The following is a 21,889-nucleotide window of genomic DNA, read 5'->3' as shown; positions in this document are numbered from 1 at the left end:
ATGGATGTTGCTCGGGGTGGGATCTGATTTACTAACAGAGAATTCTTCCTGAGTCTTGCCCATGTGCTCAGGGTTTAGTGATTGCCATTTTTGGGGTGGGAAGGAATTTTCCTCCAGGGCAGATTGGCAGAAGGCTGGGAGTTTTTCCTTCCTTGCAGCGTGTGGACACGGGTCACTTGCTGAAGGATTATCTGCATCTGAATTCTTTAAACATGATTTGAGGACTTCAGTGGCTCAAACTAGGTTAGGGGTCTTTGTTTTCGGGAGTGGGTGGTGAGATTTTGCGGACCTGCATTGCTGCAGGGAGGTTCCAGACTAGATGATTTAATGTTCCCTCTCTGACCTTAAAAGTCTAATGACTCCATGAGTCCAATCCTAGAGCAGTTTTTTTAGGGGGGAAACATTGACTATTCTAATCAAGCAAAGCAATATAATCAAATATTAATAAGTAAAAGCATGATAGTATAATATGTAGTATGACAAATTTCCTCCTTTACCTGGTGGGTCCTGCGCTACGGGGATTTGCTCCCAGTGATCTTCCCCTCTTGGTGGAACCGCAGTCTGGGGTTCAACTCCTCCTGTGTCTGATCAGGAGTTAAGAGGTTAGGGAACCCGGACCGCCCTCTACTCCAGATTCCACCAGGGCCCTGTGGATTGCAGCTGTCTATAAAGGTCCTCCTGTAACAGCTGCATGACAGCTACAACTCCCTGGGCTACTTCCCCATGGCCTCCTCCAACACCTTCTTTATCCTCACCACAGACATTCTTTCTCTGGTGTCTGATAATGCTTTGATTGTCTTGATATATCTCAATCTCCAGTAGCACACCCTCTCAATCTCAGTTTCCTTGCGCCCCTTGCTCCCAGCTCCCTCACACACACTTCCTCTCCCTCTGGCTTCCTTCAACCTGACTGGCGTGAGCTCCTTTTTAAACCCAGGTGCCCTGATTAGCCTGCCTTGATTGGCTGCAGGTGTTCTAATCAATGTAGCTATCTCCACTGCCTTCTAGAAAGATCTTAATTGGCCCCAGGTGCCTTAATTAACCTGGAGCAACTGCCATTTGGGTACCATGGTATTAGGGATTTGTTTAGCCTGGGGCTAACATACCCGTTCCTCAGTACTTTACTGTAGCCATCTGGCCTTGCCCCATCACACAACCAAAACACAGTTACAGCTGTGAACATGACTGAATAGATTATTGCACTTACCTACAAAGATTCTGATAAGAGGTGGTACTGAGTTGCTTAAAATATCTTTTAGGTTACAATTTCATTTCAATTTCAGGATTAAAAAGTAAACTGTTTAATACGTTACTGAGTCAAATGAACCACTAGCAAACCTCTCAGCTGGTGATGTCCAATGTGTGTGAAGAAGGCTGATTATGTTTAGCATTCAAAGTGCCTTAGGAGATGCCTGCACTACAGCTGGAAATGTGCTTCCCTGCGCAGGTAGACAGACTTGCTACGTCGAGCGGAGGTAGCATGCTAAAAATAGCAGAGTAAGTGAGATAGTACAGGCAGCAGCTCAGGCTAGCTGTCCGAAAATGTGCCCACCTGGACCCCTCGGGTACATACTTGGTGGCTAACCCAAGTTGTCGCCTGTGCTATTGTTAGTGTGCTAGGCCAGCACAAGCCCAACTAGCACGTCGGTCTACCCCTGCTAAAAAGCACGCTATCCCAGCTACCCTGTTTTAGTGTAGGGGTATAGACGTTATGCGATAGGAAAACTCCTTTTATTCTACATTTACAGCATATTTAAAAATCATGGTTTCTAAATTGGAAATAAAATCAATTTTTGTGGTTCAATTTTCTCTCACTTCTGACAAAAGTAAGCACCAGGCTGTTGCGTGCCTTGTTAAAATTTTGTTTCTCTAATAGTCTTTTAGTGAGAACTAGAATGGCTTCCAGCTCAGTATCTGTATTTGCATAGATCACACTTCCACTCAGAAGAAGCATGCTGAAAGCTGGTTCAAAGAATGTATGAGCTCTGCTGGATTTGAGAGCTGACGTTCTAAACAGGGCACGTGTGTGGGGTTTTGTGTGTGTGAGAGAGCCATATTAGCTATACATAATGGGATACATCCTTGTTTCTGACTGATCTGAAATTAGCACAGGACCTATCAGAGGACAAAGGGGAACCACCTTTGTGTTTCCTTGCATCCTCAGTTTGGTCCCTGAAGTAAGTTAGAGCAGCCTCAGAGCTGCTCTAACACTCACTTGGGACTGTTATGGTAACCAATAACTTCCTGAGTTACGGCCATGCCCTCTTTTCCAGTCACACTCCCTTTTCTTCAGCTCCCAATTAGGGCAACTTTACGGCCTCTTTGTGCCATTGGTGTGGCAAAAAGGGTCCGTACCAGGTACCAGGATCTCCAGATGTGAAGGGTTAGTTCAGTCACTAGAGATAATTCAGTCCTTGGCTTGTCTACTGAGACCCTCAGTAAGAGCATCAATTAATGCAAGTTGTAATGTTTATAAAGTGATGTGGATACTCATTTAGAAACAGAGCTTTTACCCTCAAATTTCTTTCACACAGGCCACCAAACAGATATCAGATTTTCAGTGTGAAAGGTTCTTAGTCCAGTTTAGCATTTACTCTGTTAAAAAAAAATGAAGAACCTTTTTTTTTTCCTTCTTCTTCCGTGAGAGGCTGGTACTAGCTGCTCTCTAGAAGGCAGAATGCCAAATTAGTGACTCTGCAAGAAATCTGCCTTTTTTTGAAAATCTGTTGTCTCAGCGTCTTTGGAAAAGTTTTGAAATCACAGTAAAAAAGAACACCGAGGTTTAGGAATGTTGTGTTGTATCCTCTACCTTTTAAAGAAGGCAGCCCTCCTGCCGAGACGTTACACTGGCATCCTGCCCAAAAGCTCTCCAGCACTGAGAAGAAAGGGTCTGACACAGAAGTGGCACAAGTAAGTTCTTTTTCTCACTCTTTCTTTCTCAGTTTCTCTCCCACCTCCCTTTTTTTAATGATTAAATGCTACCTATGGGGGGGAAGAGGGAAAACTACGTAGCACTAAGTAACACTGGGTTTGTTTGCTGGGGGGTTTGCTTAAATATGGAAGAGACTATTTAAATCCACAAAAGACAAAGGTAGAGTATAACTAAAGCCGAAATATACTTTTTTTTAAAAAAAGGACAATGATTGTGGACAGCCGGTATTTTCACAGATTTATTTATAAACTTGTTTACACAAGTGATTCAATAGTTTCTCAGGATTCCTATTATTACACATTGCTCACTGAAAATATCACTAAGAAGAGCAGGAAAATGCTTACATAGAGTTTACTGTTTGTTATCATTTAAAGATGAATCCTTAGTCTAACAGTATAGCACTAAACATTTAGAGAAGAAAATCCGGTCATGCAATTTAAATAATATTTATCTAAAGGAGTCAGATATTGTACACAGTTAATCGTCAGCAAAAGATAAGAGGGCACAAAGTTCATTTGCTTTAGAGAACTCCATTTTTCAGCTCAAGACTCATTAAGACTAGAGTAGGCTTGAACACACAATACATTAATGAGCTAAACTGTGAATGCTTATTGGATTTGATATCTAATTGTTAATGATTAGCACCTCTTCAATTGCCATTAAAACTAACATTTTCCAAAGCTAGTACTGCTGAAATTGGAGATTTGGGTGGCTCAGATGTGAATTTTGGCCTTTCTGGGCACTCCTGGAGTTTTCAGATAAGTCAACCCTGGGCTGGGAGACCAGAACAATGCAATGGAAGAGGGACATGGTTAAGGGGTTGGTCAGTCATCCTGAATTGTCAGAAGCCCCAAAATGATTACCAGGATCTCAAACAGGTGCTACTGTTCTACTCATGGCAAGGACATGACTAAGTTAGCAGGAGCAAGTTAATGCACCGATATCCTTCTCCCTTTGCCAGAGCAGGCCTGTGAACATACTTATTACTGGAACAGCCTCCAAGGGCTCTATTGAAAGAGCAGGCAAGAAGGAACATAGTGGAAATTGGCTAGGCCTCATGAAAGGGCCCACTGATGACTGGCCTGGATAACCCTGAGCAATGGCTGTTAGAGTGAAATATAAAGAACCTAAAAAAATTGGCTAGGCCAATTGGCTAGGCCTCATGAAAGGGCCCACTGATGACTGGCCTGGATAACCCTGAGCAATGGCTGTTAGAGTGAAATATAAAGAACCTAAAAAAATTGGCTAGGCCAATTGGCTAGGCCTCATGAAAGGGCCCACTGATGACTGGCCTGGATAACCCTGAGCAATGGCTGTTAGAGTGAAATATAAAGAACCTAAAAAAATTGGCTAGGCCAATTGGCTAGGCCTCATGGTCAAGGGCGGGTGTTTTTGGTAGGGTAGCTGCTAGGCTGTTGATCCTGTGTGAGGCGCACAGAAGCCGGCCAAGCAGGAGAATCAGACCAAGCGGTCTGATGTGAGTGTGTGGCTATCTGCTGCAGGAGAGAGGAGTGACAGACTAGAGGTTAGAAACCAAAAAGCGGCACACATTACGCCTAAAGACATTAGGCCAATCCACACTGAAGAGAGTTCAGGAAGCAGGGCCAGGGCAGTGATTAATGAGGAACACGCTACAGAGCTGGCCTACCTAATCCCAGGATGCGCTGACTGGGCCACTTAGAGGATATCGTGTCGATGCCCAGGGTAGTTATGGAGTTGGTGGACTGGGGGGATGCCGCAGCAAAAGGTTTTTTGGTAGAAATCAGCCAGCAAAGCTGCTTCTAATTAATCTGAGGCTCCTAAAAGATCAGATCTAGGGCAATTGCCTCCCCTATCAACACAACTTTAGTGGTTTCCAAATCAACCTATCACTGAGCTTCTTCCAATTTCATGCCCATTAAATACTTCATGCCTCAACATGCCTGATCATATGCATTGATAGCAATGGTCTTGATTTAGGATAAGACTTCAGCATTTATACATGGGAAGCAGAAAACTTATAACATGTGGCAGCAGGGACCTAATGAGTTCTTTACCCATGAAATACATTCCCATGTGCAACATCCATGATAAGTGCCTGTCATTCTGCCCTCATTAAGCTAGAACTTCCTCTCTCATCTTTCTTTGAGTTCTTTATCCTCACTGCATTACAATGTCCAGAATCACCTCCCCAGGATCACACAGAACTTTTTGTGTTCAGTACTTCAGTTGAATCACTCACGATGTGTGTGTGTTGGAGTGTGAGAACCTTTCTGGAAATGTCCCTGATTTTCCCTTACACTATCCTGAGTGCACAAACTCTGTTAGCATGTGCCTACATGACTCTTTAACCATATGACAATGAGTGTGCTGGTGAATAGAGAGGCAGGCAGACGGCATTTTCAGAATAATTGCATTTCTGAAAATCCCTCTCTCTGGGACCTGCCTGCCTTCCCCAAGTGCCTTCTGCCATGCAAATCCTGGTCCCCTTCCAATCACAGAACTTCCATCTTCATAATTGTCATTGTGCCCGTCTCGTAATATCTGGAAATAGGTAGTTTTCACAAACTGATACTTCCTGCTGCTGTCAATGAGACAGGCTGCATACCCATGTCTGCAGCTGCACGTCAATTCCCTTGCTTACTTTGGTACTTCCACTGATGACTAAAAGCAGCCTATGGGCCTTGTGACTGCTGCTGCCGGCAAGAATATAAGCATAGTCCTCATGTAGTTGTTATTGAATGCACATGATTATCCTCCTGATTGTGCCCCAGAATTGGGCTGCATGGCATGGATCCAGGCTGCCAGAGCAGCTAATCTGTAAATGGCATTATAATCCATAATATTAACACTTTACATAGTATTTTCATCCTTAGATTTCAAATCACTTTTCAAGGGAAGTTAGTAGCATTCATAGATTCATAGACTCTAGGACTGCGAATGGGACCTCAAGAGGTCATCGAGTCCAGTCCCCTGCCCTCATGGGCAGGACCAAATACTATCTAGACCATCTCCTGATAGACATTTATCTAAAACCTGCTCTTAAATATCTCCAGAGATGGAGATTCCACAACCTCCTAGGCAATTTATTCAGTGTTTAACCACCTTGACTGGTAGCGAACTTTTTCTAATGTCCAGGCTAAACCTCCCTTTTGGGGACACTGAAGCATAGATGAAGGAAACATGACTTGTCCAAAGTCACCAAAAGGCCACCAGCTAGGAATAGAACCCAGGTACCCATCCAAGTGCCTCTGGTCCACTAGTCCCACACTGACAGCCTCACCCCTGTGAATTCTGCCTACACAAATTCTGCAAAGTTCCATGTGACATTATGTAGCCCAAACCTAAGCACTGAATTTCCTTACTGTGCTGGGTAGTAGGCCACCTTTGAAAAACCCTCCCCCTAATGAAAATGTAGCATCTCTGAAATCAAAACCCTTGACCTGTATATTATTTAAGATACAGGAGATGGGATAAAAGCGTCACGGGCCAAATGCTCTCTACTGGTACAAATTAGCACTGTCAAAAAAAAGACTTCAGTGATGTTTTTTTTTTACACCAATTGGTCTCAGCACAGATTGTCCCTAAACTCTGTTACTTGTTTAAATCCTCATCAAACCCCAGAGCCAGACCACAACATTGTGGTACCCTGAGGCGGAAGCTTAAATGATGCTCCCATACCCCCTCGCTTGGGCCAAACTTTGAAAAGTTCTCAATTCTGCCTTCTTCTGTTCTACTCCTCTATCGCACTGCTCTGCTACCTACCCCAATAAGGAGAACTAACAACTTAAAATGCCTTGTTCAAAAAATGTAATCACTTAACTTCAACACACTGAACAGCAAATGTAACTTTTCTTGTCTGCATAGATACACTGGCATTTTTATCTCTTGAATAATCAAAGTGGTGCTTTCTGTGCCTTGTTGGTTGCAAAGATTTGACTGCTTCTGAAAGTCCACAGTCTGGGCCAGTTCATGCTCTATGAGATGGTGCAAGCTGATCAGCCTCTCCTGTGTCATTTGTGGAGTGTAGATGTGTTTTATTAACTCAGCTCTGAGAAGCTGCATTCTCCACTGGCACTGTTACGGAAGTGTTAGAAGCTTGTGCGAGACCACAAAAGCATTGTAAAGAGCATGGTTATCTGATTTGTGTATATATATTCCAGAACAGCCTTTGGAGTTGATCCTGCTGAAATATATCTTGGAAAGGGCTTTCACGTTCATCACCTAAATCACTCACATCAATATGCATATGTCATCATGTGTCAACACTGTCTCTAGTGCCCTGCATTGCTGGTGTAGGTCTTCTTCAGGTATAGTGAGGAGTTTTGGAATATCATACACAGCCCAAATATACATATATAATATGTTGTGATCCTTGAGCTGTGAAATGTTCTTCAGCTGACTGTATTGCTCTCTAGCACCTGGTTGAAGAAGTCAACATTGAATTGTGTTTGGGGCTCTTATGGATTATTGCTTGCCTTGTAATCAAAATGTCATCTTCGGTGACTTGTATTCTTGCGATGGGTGAGAAAATAGCTTCAGTGTGAAGTTTCTCTGCAACTTCTGTGCACTCTTCAGACGGTTTGAATTCCCTCATCATGACTGGTAAGACCGTAGGTATGACTTTGCTTTGTCCAGTTGTTCCATTGCCCAGATATACCAAGGTCAACACCTTGGAATCTCTTGCTTACAACATTATATTTCAAACAGTATGTCATGCCACAACCTAAACCACATAGAAATTTGAAGTTATGTGTGTTTCTGGTGATCCATTTACCTACGCCACTGTTCTCTTCATGACAGTTCTGTCATGGCATTATCCTCCATAATTGGCAACTATGATCATCTATCTTCCCAATTTGTGTTTGATAGGCTTTATCGCCTCCACTCGACTTTCCCATTGTGTGGCACTCAGTGGTTGTCTGTTAATAGTAGCCTAAGGGTTAATGTTTTTTACCTGTAAGGGTTAACAAACGGAACCAAACACCTGACATGTAGGAGACCAATCAGGAAACTGGATTTTTTTCAAAGTCAGGGAGGGGAATTTTTGGGTCTGATCTTTTGTCTGTCCTCAGCTATGAGAGGTTCTTTCTATCGTCTAATTTCTGTTTCCAATGTATAGTACAGGTAGAAACAATATAGGCTTTTATGTTGTTTTGGTGTATTTACATGTGTGTAGCTTTGCTGAATGTTTCAATTGCATATCTTTTTGAATCAGACTGTTTATTCATATTTTTCTTATAAGCAATAAGCCCTGTATTGTCTGATGCAGAGTTTATTCTTATGTCTTTCTCTTTCTTTTAATAAAGTTTTCTTTTTAAGACTTGTTTGAGTTTTTCTCTCTGGGCAGGCTAAGAACGAAGGGAGCAATTCCCTTGTGTTAGTCTGACGGAGGGTAAGCTCTGCAGCACCAGGGATGGTGGGGGAAGAGATAGATCATTTCTGTTCCTTGTATTTGGGGTTTGTCTCTTTGTGAATATGAGGGACATGCTTCTTGGTTGTGATGTAAAGAGATTGCATCAGTACTCCCAGGTTAGCCCAGAGGGAAAGTCTGGGTGGGAGAGAGAGGGAAGGAAGTGGTTATTCCCTTTGTTGTGAGCTCAGAGTCTCTGAGTCTTGGGGTCCCTCCAGGGAAAGTTTGGGAGCCAGAGCGAGGCAGCGCTGTAATTCCTGTCTGGTGGCAGCGAGATAAGATCCAAGCTGGTAATTAAGCTTGGAGGTTCATGCTAGGCACCCACATTTTGGACGCTAAGGTTCAGAATTGGGAAAGATGCTTATGATAGTTTCACTGTCAGAGAGGATGTTCCCAGATGTTGCTTCAAAATTTGCCATTGATGAGTTGATGCAGAGGAAAATACACAGATGCTTTGAATTACATTAAAAAATTCTGCAGCCTCACTAGAAACTGATGCTGCATCACTGACCACCAAGTTCAGTGAATGAGAACTGCATGGGACAAAAAAAGCTCGAGGGTTTAACTCTCAGATCTGTGCCTGCACTCCTCTGTTCTTTCCTCTCATGTTGGCACCATTATCGTAGCCTTGAATTCTCATGTCAGCTATCGCAATTCCCATATCTTCCAGCTTTTAAAGAAGCACATTTGTCATACCAGCCCCTGTAATATCATCAATTTCAATTAATTATAGAAAATGCTCTCTGACAGTCACCATTGCAGGGACATTTTCACTAGGTTCTGTTGTTGTTACAAAATGCATCATTAAAGTCATTTGTTCCGTATGGCTGATGTTAGGGGTGCAGTCCAGAATAACAGTTATATCTTGCTGACTTCAGATCTGTCACAATCTTCTGTTTGACTTTTGTTGCCAGTAACTGTATGATCTCATTTTGAATTGTTTTTCCAAGGTAGTGGTGTGTGTGCATTTCGAGGGTGGTGACTCTTAGATGCTCCTCAAGTACAGCATCAAACTCAGACATCAGCTTCACAATTTTAAGGAAGTTTCCATTGTTTGGCACATACAGCTGATCTGAAGTGCCATGCACTGCTAGGTTTTGGGTAGCAAGCATTCTCACAACGGCAATGAACCTTTTCAGAACATTTTTCCAGTTAAGAGACTCTGATGCAATCTTCTCTGGATGCTGATTATGTATGGTGGCCTTTAACCTTAGTCTCTTCTCAAGCTCTATCCACCTATGGAATGTTCTCTGCTGATTTGCTGCCTTCTCATGGCATTCCAGATTTCTAGTCAGATTTTTCCAGTCCTTTGTTCCTGTAAGACTCAGTGTGGCTGGAACATTAGACTGGAAGTGTTTTCAACAAAACAGTATGCAGCATTCTGGGGTTTTGAGTACATAAGCCATGGTCTCTCCACTTTGTCATCATTGGGGATTTCACACCAGTAATGTGTTGGATGGAAACTTCTGTTTTCATTGTCTTTGGGGAACATGAAGTTTTTCAGTTGCTGTGGCCCATGCAGTACAAGGAAGTCCCTCAGGCTTTACTTGCATCGAGTGGGGTCCACAGTCCTGGATCATTGTAGACTTCAGGAACTAAACTCAGCAGCAGCTGTTTCTTGTGCCTCCACCACCACTCTTTCTCTGATCTACACTTTCCAGGAATGTGCATGGCTAATACATTTGAGATGGAGATATGGATGCTGCAGTAGCTGCTAGTCACCTGCACTCTGACTACTGGAAGATCAGGCATCTCCTCACCACTCACATTCTCACTGGGGCCAGAAGGCTTACCGTGAACATTTGTGTCTATGTCTCAGGAGAGTCCTTCCTGCTTGCTAGAAAAGCTTCCTTTGCTTGCTTTCTTTTTTGAATGCTGCCCAGGGGGCGTTTTCTTCTTTCACTCATGACTGCTGTTCTGTGCCAGCTGTAGTGGCTCTCAACACTCAGTGAAGGGGTCAAATAAGGCAGGCTGGTGCAGGGCCTGAGTGAGGAAGATATCAACGTCTTAAGGGTCTACTGCTCCTCTTCAGTTGACTGCCTGTTCTCCTCAAGTGGGTTCAAGGAAGCAGCAGGAAACAGGAAGCTCCCTGAAAGCTGGTGTTAGTCAGTCCAGGCTTCTGGGGGTGCTAGAGAGGTACATAAGAGCAGAGGTGAAAGTAAGCCAATACGACGTACAGGCAAGAGCCAGTACGCGTGCCAGACTGGACCAGCTTCTGCGACGGTGATTTTAAAGGCCCAGAATCCTGCTGCTGTGGGGAGCCCAGGGTCCTTTAAATCCTCGCAGAGCTCAGCAGCCGGGCTCCCATGGTAATTTAAAGGCCTGGAGCTCCGCGATGGCCAGATCCTTGGGCCTTTAATTCACTCCTGAGCCCTGGCGCCTCTGCAGCTGTGTAGCTCTCTGGTAGATTTAAAGGCCCTGGGGCTTCCAATCCACAGCCAGACCCCAGGGCCTTTAAATCTTGAAGGCTCCGCCTCTTCCAGTTGAGGCCACACCTCATCCAGTTGAGGCCATGCCCCCGCTCAGGACTCTGGCGTACTGGTAAGTCCTTTAAGTTACTTTCAGTCCTGCATAAGAGGCTCCTCCACCTCTCTCCCTGCAACTCCTGCTGCTTTCTGTTATTCCTCTCACCTTTTCTCCTGCCTGCCTGTTATGTCTCTTGTGCCCTCCTTCCTCCAGCACAGCACTCCACCATCTCTGTGCATTCTGAGCAAAGAGAATACATATGCACCAGCACAGAACCAATTTTCTACACGCTGAGTCCTAAGGGTGCCCCCCTCACCCCAGTCTGACACCTGAGGCAGCCACCTCAGTTCGCCTCATGGTAAGGCCAGCCCTGTCAGACCCTATGATTCTATGATTTTGAGTCAGCATTTCCTTTCAGTTCACTGTGTTCCCTGATTTGGGTAGCTCAGACCATCCCATTTGGTGAAGAGCACCCTTCTACTGAGTCTTTAAAAAAATGGTTTTACAGCAACATTAAAATAGGCTTCCAGTTATTAGCCTCACGTGAAACATATTGTGAAAAATACTCTTGAATAGCATGTGCTTTTTTTCAGTCTAGCTTTGCATCGTTCCACTATAGTATCTTATGATTGAGTTCAGTGCCCTTTGTTTTCTTGTCTCCTTTCCACCTCTGCATTGTTTATAATTATCTGTCTTTTGGGCCCTGATCCTGCAAACAACTTATGCCCATGAGTAATTTACTCACACCAGTAGTGCCACTGAAGTTAATAGACTAGCATTCATCATTGTGCATACGTTTTTGCGGATATGCCTTTAATCTGTATATACTACAGCGTGTGAGGACAAAAGTTTCCATTTATGAGGACTTTCGCTTTTGAAATTTGGCTATTTTCTGAATTGAACAGAAACTGAAATTTTCAAATTCTCTGCAAAAGAAAATTCCCCACAACCCAGTTCCCAAAGGTTTTGGATCAGTTGAAACATTCATTTCACAAAATCAAAATGTTTTGTTTCTGTTTTGTTGGTTTTTATTTTTTATTATATCATGATACATAAAATAATATAATTTTTTAAAAAAGAAAACTAATATAAAAATCAAAACATTTTGTTCCAAAAATGTTGAAATTCGAACATTCTGACATGGCTGGATCTTTTTTCGGTCTTCTCCAAATTGAAGTAGTTTGATTTCAATGAATTCTTATTTCGACAGATATGGTTAGAAGTTTCTCTGAACAGCTCTGAGTAACATTTGGTGGCAGGTAGTGTCATCTACTTGTCTATAAAGCACCTGCATGCTTTTAATAATAGAATCTAGAATCATAGGACTGGAAGGGACCTCAAGAGGTCATCTAGTCTGTCCTCTGCACTCCATGGCAGGACTAAGTATTACTAGACCATTCCTGACAGGTGTTTGTCTAACCTGCTAGTAAAAATCTTCAATGACGGAGATTCCACAACCTCCCTAGGAAATTTATTCCGGTGCTTAACTACCCTGCTAGTTAGGACATTTTCTCTAATGTCTAACCTAAACCTCCCTTGCTGAATTTAAGCCCATTGCTTCTTGTTCTATCCTAAGGTTAACGAGAACAATTTACTTCCCTCCTCCTTGTAACAACCTTTTCAGTACTTGAAAACTGTTATTCTGTTCCCCTTCAGTCTTCTCTTCTCCAGACTAAACAAACCCAATTTTTTCAATCTTCCCTCATATGGTTATATTTTCTAAACCTTTAATAATTATTGTTGCTCCTCTCTGGACTTTCTCCAATTTGTTCATATCTTTCCTGAAAGGTGGCATGCGAACTGACCACAATACTCCAGTTTAGGCCTAATCAGGCAGAGAGAGTGGAAGAATTACTTCTTGTGTCTTGCTTCAAACACTCCTGCTAATATATCTCAAAAGATGTTTGCCTTTTTTGCAACGTGTTACACTGTTGACTCATATGTAGCTGTGGATCTGCTATGACTTCAGATCCTTTCTGCAGTACTGCTTCCTAGGCAGTCATTTCCATTTTGTATGTGTGTGCAATTGATTGTTCTTTCCTAAGTGGAGTTCTTTGCATCTGTCCTTATTGAATTTCATCATATTTATTTCAGACGATTTCTCCAGTTTGTCCAGATCATTTTTGAATTTTACTCCTATCCTCCAAAGCACTTGCAACCTCCCGCTTGGTATCATCCGCAAACTTTATAATTGTACTCTCTATGCCATTATCTAAATCATTGATGAAGATATTGAACAGATATTATGTGATTGCCATATAAATAATAACTCACAAATTTTTCCAAACAGGAAGACTTATATATCCAATCTAGAAGAGCAACACCATGGAAACAAGAATGATTCCTGATCAATCTAAAGACAATCCACCTTTCCTGGACAGAAGTATTGGGCCACTTCCTGTCAAGAGAATGTACCCTCATTTTTCCAAATTAAAGGTATAAAGACCACAGCTCAACCTTTAATTGCTAAAAAACATGGAGAACTGTGGTTTGACTTTTTATCAACATGCACTGAGTTCAGTGTGCTAGTACTTCACACTGTTTATTAAAGTTCAGGAAATGTTACTGCTTTATGGTCTGAGCCCAAACCCAATGAAGTCAATGGAAGTTTTCAGTGGGCTTTGGATCAGGTTGAATCTTGGAAACGAGTGCATTAGAAATATACAGAGTGGTAATAAGAACAGTAACTATGGCTACATTCATTATTATTATTGCATTTAAATCGCTTTACACAGGAAACCCTTGCCAGGAAAAGCAACAGCAAAGACTAAAATGTAGGCAGGGAATGCATTCCCCCCTGTGGCAGCCCTTCTCAGATTGCACATAGAAACAGTGAAGCTGAAGCTCAACGTAGTTCATTGCAAAACATGAGAGTTTGAAGGCCAGCCTAATTAGAAAGTAAAATCTGTTGACTGAAGGAAAACAACTGAAAGGAAGTTTTACCGAAACAACACATCTAGTGTCTGTATTTCGTTGCCAATCCCCTGAGCCATCCAATCATTGAGCTAAGATGGTTCTTAATCAACTTCATTTCCTTTTCTTCAGATATTTCTTGGGGCACTAGCATTCTCCTTTTTTGCCAAAGGATTTTCTGGAAGCTACATGAAGAGTATGTCAACTCAAATTGAAAGGAGATTTGAAATTTCATCGTCAGTTGTTGGCATCATTGATGGCAGCTTTGAGATAGGTCTGTATCTTTCCCTTTGGGAGTAAAAAGGATGAGCATTTTAATGGACAATTTGTTTAAAAGCAGCTATTCTCATAGGAGCTTTGTTTATATCTCTTCAGGTAACTTAATGGTGATGATACTGGTGAGCTACCTTGGATCAAAGGTTCACCGGCCCAAAGTAATTGCTGCTGGATGTCTCATCATGTCATTTGGAACATTTTTATCAGTGATGCCTCATTTCCTAATGGGACGGTAAATATGGCTGATTATTACATTATACACCATTTAGACTCCAATTTCTGAAGCATATTTTGTTCAGTACACTTGAGATAAAAGCTGAAGAACTGGTTTGACAAATTAAAGTTTCCGCTAAAGATTGGATGGTTTCAGTAGCCGGGTAGGGCATGATATCTTAGCATTCATTGACTCTCTAACTTACTGAAGGCTCTATTCTGAGCCTACCTGGTTTTGTGGTGCAGGGGCAGCCAGAGCTTCATGTTCAAAGAATGTGACTTGGATCTAGAACTAGCCAACAGATCCTGATGGAACCGTCCTCTTTTTCAATGGTCATCATACATAGCTGCCAGAAAGAACTAATTTCTGGGTGCTGTATGAGGCACTGTCCCTTTGCCATCCCCACAGCTGCCATATATTACAACCAGGGCACTAAAGGAATGACATAATGGAAAGAAGTTGCTCCCCAACATGCCAAAGGGAGAGGCTTGTTTCTTCCCAGAACAGGGCTAGCCAGGGAGGAATTACCATAAAAGAAAGATTGACTAGGGATACTGACTGGGGCTATGTGGACCACAGAGCAGAAAAGGCCCCAATCTCTACTCTGCTTGTGGAATTGTAGAGGGCCAGCAGTCTCTGAGAATTGCATGGCACTGCCCAGTGAGGGGTATATTGATTTAATCCATGCTCTCAGTAGAGCTTTGAAAGATAAACCTTTCCCCACAATGCAAATGTAATATCCAGAGGGAGGGTGGCAACAAGCCATGGATCATATTGTCTTTCATCACATTATTAGAAGCTACCACTGTACTATACTAACTCCTAGATGCTGTAAAAATAACAACCTGGCTGTCAGAATGTGGAAACCCTGAACAATACCAAACACCAATAACATTCCACTGTCTCTTCTTGACTCCTCTGAATGAAGTCTCTAGATAAAAACATACAGCTATTTGAATGTGCAGCCACGCCAGACACTGGAATGTGAGTGGTCACAACTGAATTTAAAATTCCTGTGACCAGGTTTGGCTTAAGGGACGTGCAACCATTCACATCTCTTAGCAAGGGAACAGCATTACAGTCCCATATAAAGGTGCATCAACAACTATCAATTCTCTTTGGAGAAGCACTAAGATGTGACACACCCAAGCCACAGCTATTTGTCTATCAACTCTGCCTTCATATAATAGACAAAGTAATTCCATGAGCACCGATTTTATGTACAATTTTCATAAAAGATGAGTCATTTATATTTCAGCTACATCTTACACCATTATTTTCCAGTTATAATTATGAAAGAATACAACTTACAGAGGAGAACTCTTCTACAAGTTTATCAGCATGCTCTCTAGTATTACCTTTACATCGTCCAACTTTAGATGCTGTGGAAATGACTAGAGAGTTGAAAAATTCTGGTAAGCAAAAGCTCTGCGATTGGACTCGGTCTTGGTTACCTTCATTTTATATCTTCTCTTTTTATTGGAAAGTATAATATTAAAACCACTAAGAGGAAGCATATTCTCCAATCACCTCTCCCCTCCCTCCCATCCTCCAAATTTAATGGAAGCCATGTATATAAATTGAGGAGAAAATAGAAAGAGCTAAATGTAGAACTCCTATTATCCAGATTCTAACCTCTTGTTATTTACATACATATTCAACCTTCTGTAATTCCACTAAAGTATGAGGCAGAAAATCCAAAGAAAACATACTCATTGTCCTGATTAAGCAAAGCACTTAAGTCGGTGCCCAAAGTTAAACACGTACTTAAGTGCCTTGATTCAGTGAGATGACCTGTCTGAGTAAATGCTCACCAATGTGAGTAAGCATTGCACAATCAGGCCTGTTATTGGGACATCCTGCTTGAAAGATTACTGCTCCCTCCAGGTTTTTTGTGGCCAGCAAAATGTCATCCCCTTGCAATCTAATGATATTTTTCATCGTATCACTGGATCCTATCAAAATATTATGATATTCATCAGAATATCCAAGATTTTCTTTTGAATGGCTGGCTATAAAATGGACCCCATGAGGTATAGCAGATTGTGAAGAAAACAGACAGTAATCAAATATATCATGGGTATTTTTCTCCACATTGTTCAAAAGGCATTATTTCATTTCTGTTGCAAATAAGTTCTTCTGAAAGCTGTTTCCAAAAATGTAAATATGTATTCCCTACAGGATGTGAAAAAGTAGCAAGCTCCTATCTGTGGATCTTTGTACTGATGGGAAACCTTTTATGTGGAATTGGTGAAGCGCCTATTATGCCACTGGGGATGTCATATGTTGATGATTTTTCCAAAGAAGAAAACTCAGCATTTTACATAGGTAATAAATTAATGTACAATATCTGTCAAGGTTCCTTCCCTACTCTGAACTCTAGAGTACAGATGTGGGGACCTGCATGAGAACCTCTAAGCTTAACTACCAGCTTAGATCTGGTTTTTCTGCCACCACCCAAATTATTTATGAGTCATTTGGGAAACTCTGTTTACCTCCCCCACAGAATATCTCTCTCCCAAGTACTATAACCCTTCTCTGGGTAGCCTTGAGAGACTTCTCCACCAAGTTCCTGGTGAACACCGATCCAACCCCCTTGGATCTTAAAACAAGGAAAAATCAATCAGGTTCTTAAAAAAAAGGCTTTTAATTAAAGAAAGGAAGAGGTAAAAAATCAGCTCTGTAAAATCAGGATGGAAAATAACTTTGCAGGGTAATCAGATTCAAAGAGCCCAGAGGAACCCCCTCTAGACTTAGGTTCAAAGTTACAGCAAACAGAGGTAAACCCTTTAGCAAAAGGAACATTTACAAGTTGAGAAAACAAAGATAAAACTAATACACCTTGCCTGGCTGTTATTTACAGGTTTGAAATATGAGAGACTTGTTCAGAAAGATTCAGAGAGCATGGATTGATGTCTGGTCCCTCTTAGTCCCCAGAGCGAACAACCTCCAAAACAAGGAACACGCAAACAAAAGCCTTCCTCCCAACAAGATTTGAAAGTATCTTGTCCCCTTATTGGTCCTTTGGGTCAGGTGTCAGCCAGGTTACCTGGGCTTCTTAACCCTTTACAGGTAAAAGGATTTTGGTGTCTCTGGCCAGGAGGGATTTTATAGTATAGTACACAGGAGGGCTGTTACCCTTCCCTTTATAGTTATGACAATATCAATTCCCAAATCAATCTTTTAAACATTTCTGCATCAAAACTAGAACACCACCAGCATTCAGCTTTCAATATTCTGCATTCTTTCCTCATCTAGCAATGCTAGAAAAGAATTCCAAATACACCTTTTCCTCCTGCTCAGGGTATCTTGCAATATGGCTCAGTTTGTTGGCTGACAAAACAAGTGGAGCGTAATCAGAGCTTTACTCTGAGAGTGGTACATTGGGGCCATGAAGAGCCGTGTGCAGCTCTAGATCCACAGACTGTCATTGCTTTAGAGAACAAATTCTTCCTAACCACCCTTCCCAAATAACTCGCTTTAATAACAATAGTTTAAACATTTTATTAAAAGCTTTCAGAAAACTTGCATTTGGCACTTTGAGTTTTGACACTTAGCACAACTGATGTAAAATCACCAGTGCCAGGCAGGGACATATTCAACCAGCTGCCAGGATGTCATTTCCAATCAATGGGCATTTCTTTGGAAGCAGAATCACTTGTTGACCAGCAGAGAAAGACTCCCAACTGTCCTAACTCATTCATAACCAGTTTAGTACCTTGAACTATTATACCAAACCCATAATCTGTGTAACTGATGCATGGCTAAGCAATTGCCCAGAATAAATTTGTTGGCACATAAACTGGCCATGGAAATATCAATATAATATATTAATTTTAGGAAGAATTTACTAGATGATACTTCACCTAATGCCACTGAAAACAGTCTTCACTTGGGGATGAGGAAATAAAAATTGTAGATAGAAAGTTGTGGAATATACAGAATGGGGCTGTACAAAAGCCACTAATTACCTACGTCAGTCTACCAAAATATTCATGATCACCTTAGAACTTTCTAATTAGGACTGGTCCAAAAGTCCCACTACAGTCACTCAGGCACAGGGAAAGACCATGGTACATCAGGGAAACGTAGGAGCAGGTCCCTTAGGGGCATGTGGGACCTGCAATTACAATGTCCTTGAGGCGTTCTGGCAGCTTAGACAGACTCAGAGAGTAATAGTGACTCAACCTGAAACTAAACATTTTCTTTTGGGTCAATAAAATGAAACAAATTTTTTGATGTGAGAATCCTGAAATGTTTCATTTCAACATTTCTGAGTTGAAAATTTTCATAACTTTTCATTCCATTAAAAATTTTGATACTTTGACATTTCATCCCAATTTGGGATTAAACCAAATGCTGAAATATTGGATTTCCTGCAGGATGTAAATTCCATTTTTTTATTCCAGTATGTCATTCCAATACTCTTCTGCATATCTGATAAGCAAGACTCATCCATGCCATATTAGTGCCTCATAAGTATTGTCCTGTAATGGAAAAAATTCCACTCAAAGCTATCATTGAATTTTGACCACAAATCTGTGTGTATGACCTTGGTCAAGTAACTTCACCTCTGTGTGCTCACATTTCCACTTGCCCGCCTTTGTCTGGCTTGTCTACTAAGGGCACGGCTACACTACAGGGGAAAGTCAATCTAAGCTACACAATTTGAGTTACATTAGTAGCATAACTCAAGTCAACGTAGATTAAATCTACTTACCATGGGGTTCACACTATGCTATGTTAACGGGAGTGTCATAAGTAGATAGGTAAGGTAAGGGTTAATTTTCTTTTACTGTAAAGGGTTTACAAAGGGAACCCAAACACCTGACCAGAGGACCAATCAGGAAACCGGATTTTTCAAAAGTAAGGGGGGGAACCTCTGGAGGTTTTTGGCTTTGTTCTGGGTCTTTTTGTTTTCCTCGGCTGTGAGTAAACAAGCTTTTCTTCTAACTCCATCTTCAGACAGATACCTGGTACAGAATTTCTATCCCTTTGCCTCAATAGGAAAAGAAACTCCCACAAGTTTTAAAAAGAAACTTTATATTAAAAGAGAAGAAAACTACAGAACAATAATACTGCATTAAGAAACTCAATACAGGCTCTTGCTTATACTAAAAAATATAAAAACAGTCTGATTTAAAAGATAGCCCAATTAAACCAGTCCAGCCAATCAACACCCCTGTAAATACAAATCAAAGCACCATCACAGCGCGATTACTTTTGTTTCCGTATTGTACTCACAGATGTTTAGTAGGAAATTTGAAACTTGGACTTATCTCAAGCTGCCACCAACAGGATTGCTCTCTAGGGTCCCTGGTCCCCCGCGAGTCACCCCAACTTTCCCTGGGGACCCCTCCAAGACCCCAGACCCCCTGGGCTCTCCCTATCTCATCCCAGCTCCCCCCTTTTCCCTGGGGAGCCTGGGCGATGCTATACTTAGACTCTTGAATGCAAAACCAGAGAGCTATTTACCTCCCCGAGGTCAGGCATTCAAAGCCAGTCACAGTAACACCTCCAGGAGATTCACCTCTCCTCTCTACCCTCGTGCAGCAACTAGGAGAAAACCCTCAAACAACAGAGAACAGAGTTGATTCTTTTCTTTCTTTCCGTAGCTCGTTCCCGCCCTTGGGAACATATAGGAAAGTCACACCAGAAGTAATGCTTCCCTCCCGCCCGTCTCTGTCTGCCACCGGTAGGGAGACAGATACCCTGTACAGAAATTTCTATCCCTTTGCCTCACTAGAAAAGAAACTCCCACAAGTTTTTAAAAAACACGTTATTCATACAAAAGAAGAAACATACACGAACAACTACATACTGCATTCTCAAGCACAAACCTCAATCATCAGGCTCCTTGCTTATGAAGAAAATATGCGATAAACATTGTCTGATCTTACAAGATAGCCCAATAAACCAGTCCAGCCAATCAACACCCCTGTTTACCAAATCACAGCAGCACCCATCACAGCCGATTACTTTTGATTCCTATGTCGCTACCAACGTCTCTAGTAGACAGATTTGAAAGAAGATGGAGTTAGAAGAAACGCTCTACGTTTACCACACGCGAGGAAAACACAAAAGACCCCAGAACAAAGCCGAAAAACCCAGAGTTCCCCCCCTTACTTTTTAAAAAATCCGGGTTTCCTGATTGGTTCCTCTGGTCAGGTTGTTGGGTTCCCTTGTAAACCTTTACAGTAAAAAGAAACATTAACACCTTACCTTACCTATCTACTTATGCACACTCCGTAACTAGCATAGTGTGAACCCCATGGTATAGTAGATTGTAATCTACGTCTGCCTTGAGTTATTGCTACTACTCGCTACACTCAAATTGGGTAGTTAGATTGACTTTCCCCTGTACGTGTAGCCGTGCCCTCTAGTAGACAAGCCAGACAAAGGCGGGCGCAAGTGGAAATCGTCGAAGCCACACCCAGAGGCTGAAGCTACGTTGACCAAGCTCCATACCCACACAGATTGTGGTCCAAAATTCAATGCACTAGCTTTGAGTGAATTTTTTTCCCATCTACCAGGACAATATCTCTGCGACGCGCACATATGGCGAGCGCAATGGTCTGCTTATTCGCATGACCAGGAAAGACGTCCATTGAACTGAACCCATACTGAAAAAAAATAGGACATTTACATCCTCGCAGGAAATCCATTTTCAGCATTTGCGTCTTACATCCCAAATTGGTTGACAATGTCAAAGTCATCAAATCATTTTTAATTGGAATGAAAAGTTCTGACAATTTTCAAACTCAGAAAGTTGAAAATGAACAATTTCAAGGATTCTCACATCAAAAAATTTGTTTCTTATCTTATTGACCCAAAGAAAATGTTTAGTTTCTAGGTTGAGCCACTTTTACCTCTCTGAGTCTGTCATCGCTGCCAGAACGCTCAAGGAACATTGTAATTGCAGGTCCCACATGCCCCAGGGACCTGGCTCCCTACGTTCCCTGATCTGTACCCATGGTCTTTCCCGTGCTGCTGAGTGACTGTAGTGACCTCTTTGACCATGTCCTAATTAGCAGCAAGTTGCGTGATCATCGAATATTGTAGACTGACGTAGGGAATTAGTGTGCTTTTGTACAGCCCCATTCTGTATATGTCCAACGACTTTCTATCTACATTTTTATTTCTCATCCCCAATGAAGACTGTTTTCAGGCATTAGGGAAGTACATCTAGTAAACTTCTTCCTAAAATTAATGAATTATATTGAATATGTCCATGGCCACGTTACTGTGCCACCAAATTATTCTGGCAAATTGCTTAGCCATAGCATCTCAGTTACACAGATTATGGTATTGGTATACATAGTTCAAAGGTACTAACTGGTACAATGATATTAGGACAGGTTGGGAGTCCTTTCTCTGCTGGTCAACAATGTGATTCTGCTTCCACAAGAAATGCCCATTGATCTGAAATGAACAATCCTGGCAGCTGGTTGAAATATGTCCCTGCCTGGCATGGTGATTTACATCATACTGTGTACAGTAGTCAAAACCTCCAACAGTGCGGCAAATGCAATTTTCTGAAAGCTTTAATAAATAGTTTAAACTATTGTTATTAAACGCGAGTCTATTATGAACGGCGTGGCTTACGGCAATGAATTTCTTCTAAAGGCAATGACAGTCTGTGGATCTAAGGCTGCACACGGCTCTTCATGGCCCCAATGTACCTCTATCTCTCTTC

At 41.9% G+C, this 21,889-nt stretch overlaps 1 protein-coding gene across 1 annotated transcript in view; it reads left to right on the top strand.

The window, feature by feature from the left end:
- The window catches only part of LOC116834144 (solute carrier organic anion transporter family member 1C1-like), a 55,369-nt gene that overhangs the window by 8,782 nt on the left and 24,698 nt on the right, over nucleotides 1-21,889 (top strand). Inside the window, exons 2-6 of the mRNA XM_032796051.2 lie at nucleotides 13,081-13,226; nucleotides 13,836-13,977; nucleotides 14,079-14,211; nucleotides 15,478-15,608; nucleotides 16,375-16,521. Coding sequence (XP_032651942.1) covers nucleotides 13,116-13,226; nucleotides 13,836-13,977; nucleotides 14,079-14,211; nucleotides 15,478-15,608; nucleotides 16,375-16,521 — 664 coding nt within the window. The 5' untranslated portion in view covers nucleotides 13,081-13,115. The remainder of the gene's footprint in view (nucleotides 1-13,080; nucleotides 13,227-13,835; nucleotides 13,978-14,078; nucleotides 14,212-15,477; nucleotides 15,609-16,374; nucleotides 16,522-21,889) is intronic.

This window comes from Chelonoidis abingdonii, chromosome 1 (assembly GCF_003597395.2).
Source record: "Chelonoidis abingdonii isolate Lonesome George chromosome 1, CheloAbing_2.0, whole genome shotgun sequence".
In the NCBI taxonomy this organism is placed as follows: Eukaryota; Metazoa; Chordata; order Testudines; family Testudinidae; genus Chelonoidis; species Chelonoidis abingdonii.
This window is presented reverse-complemented; position numbering and strand designations above follow the sequence as displayed.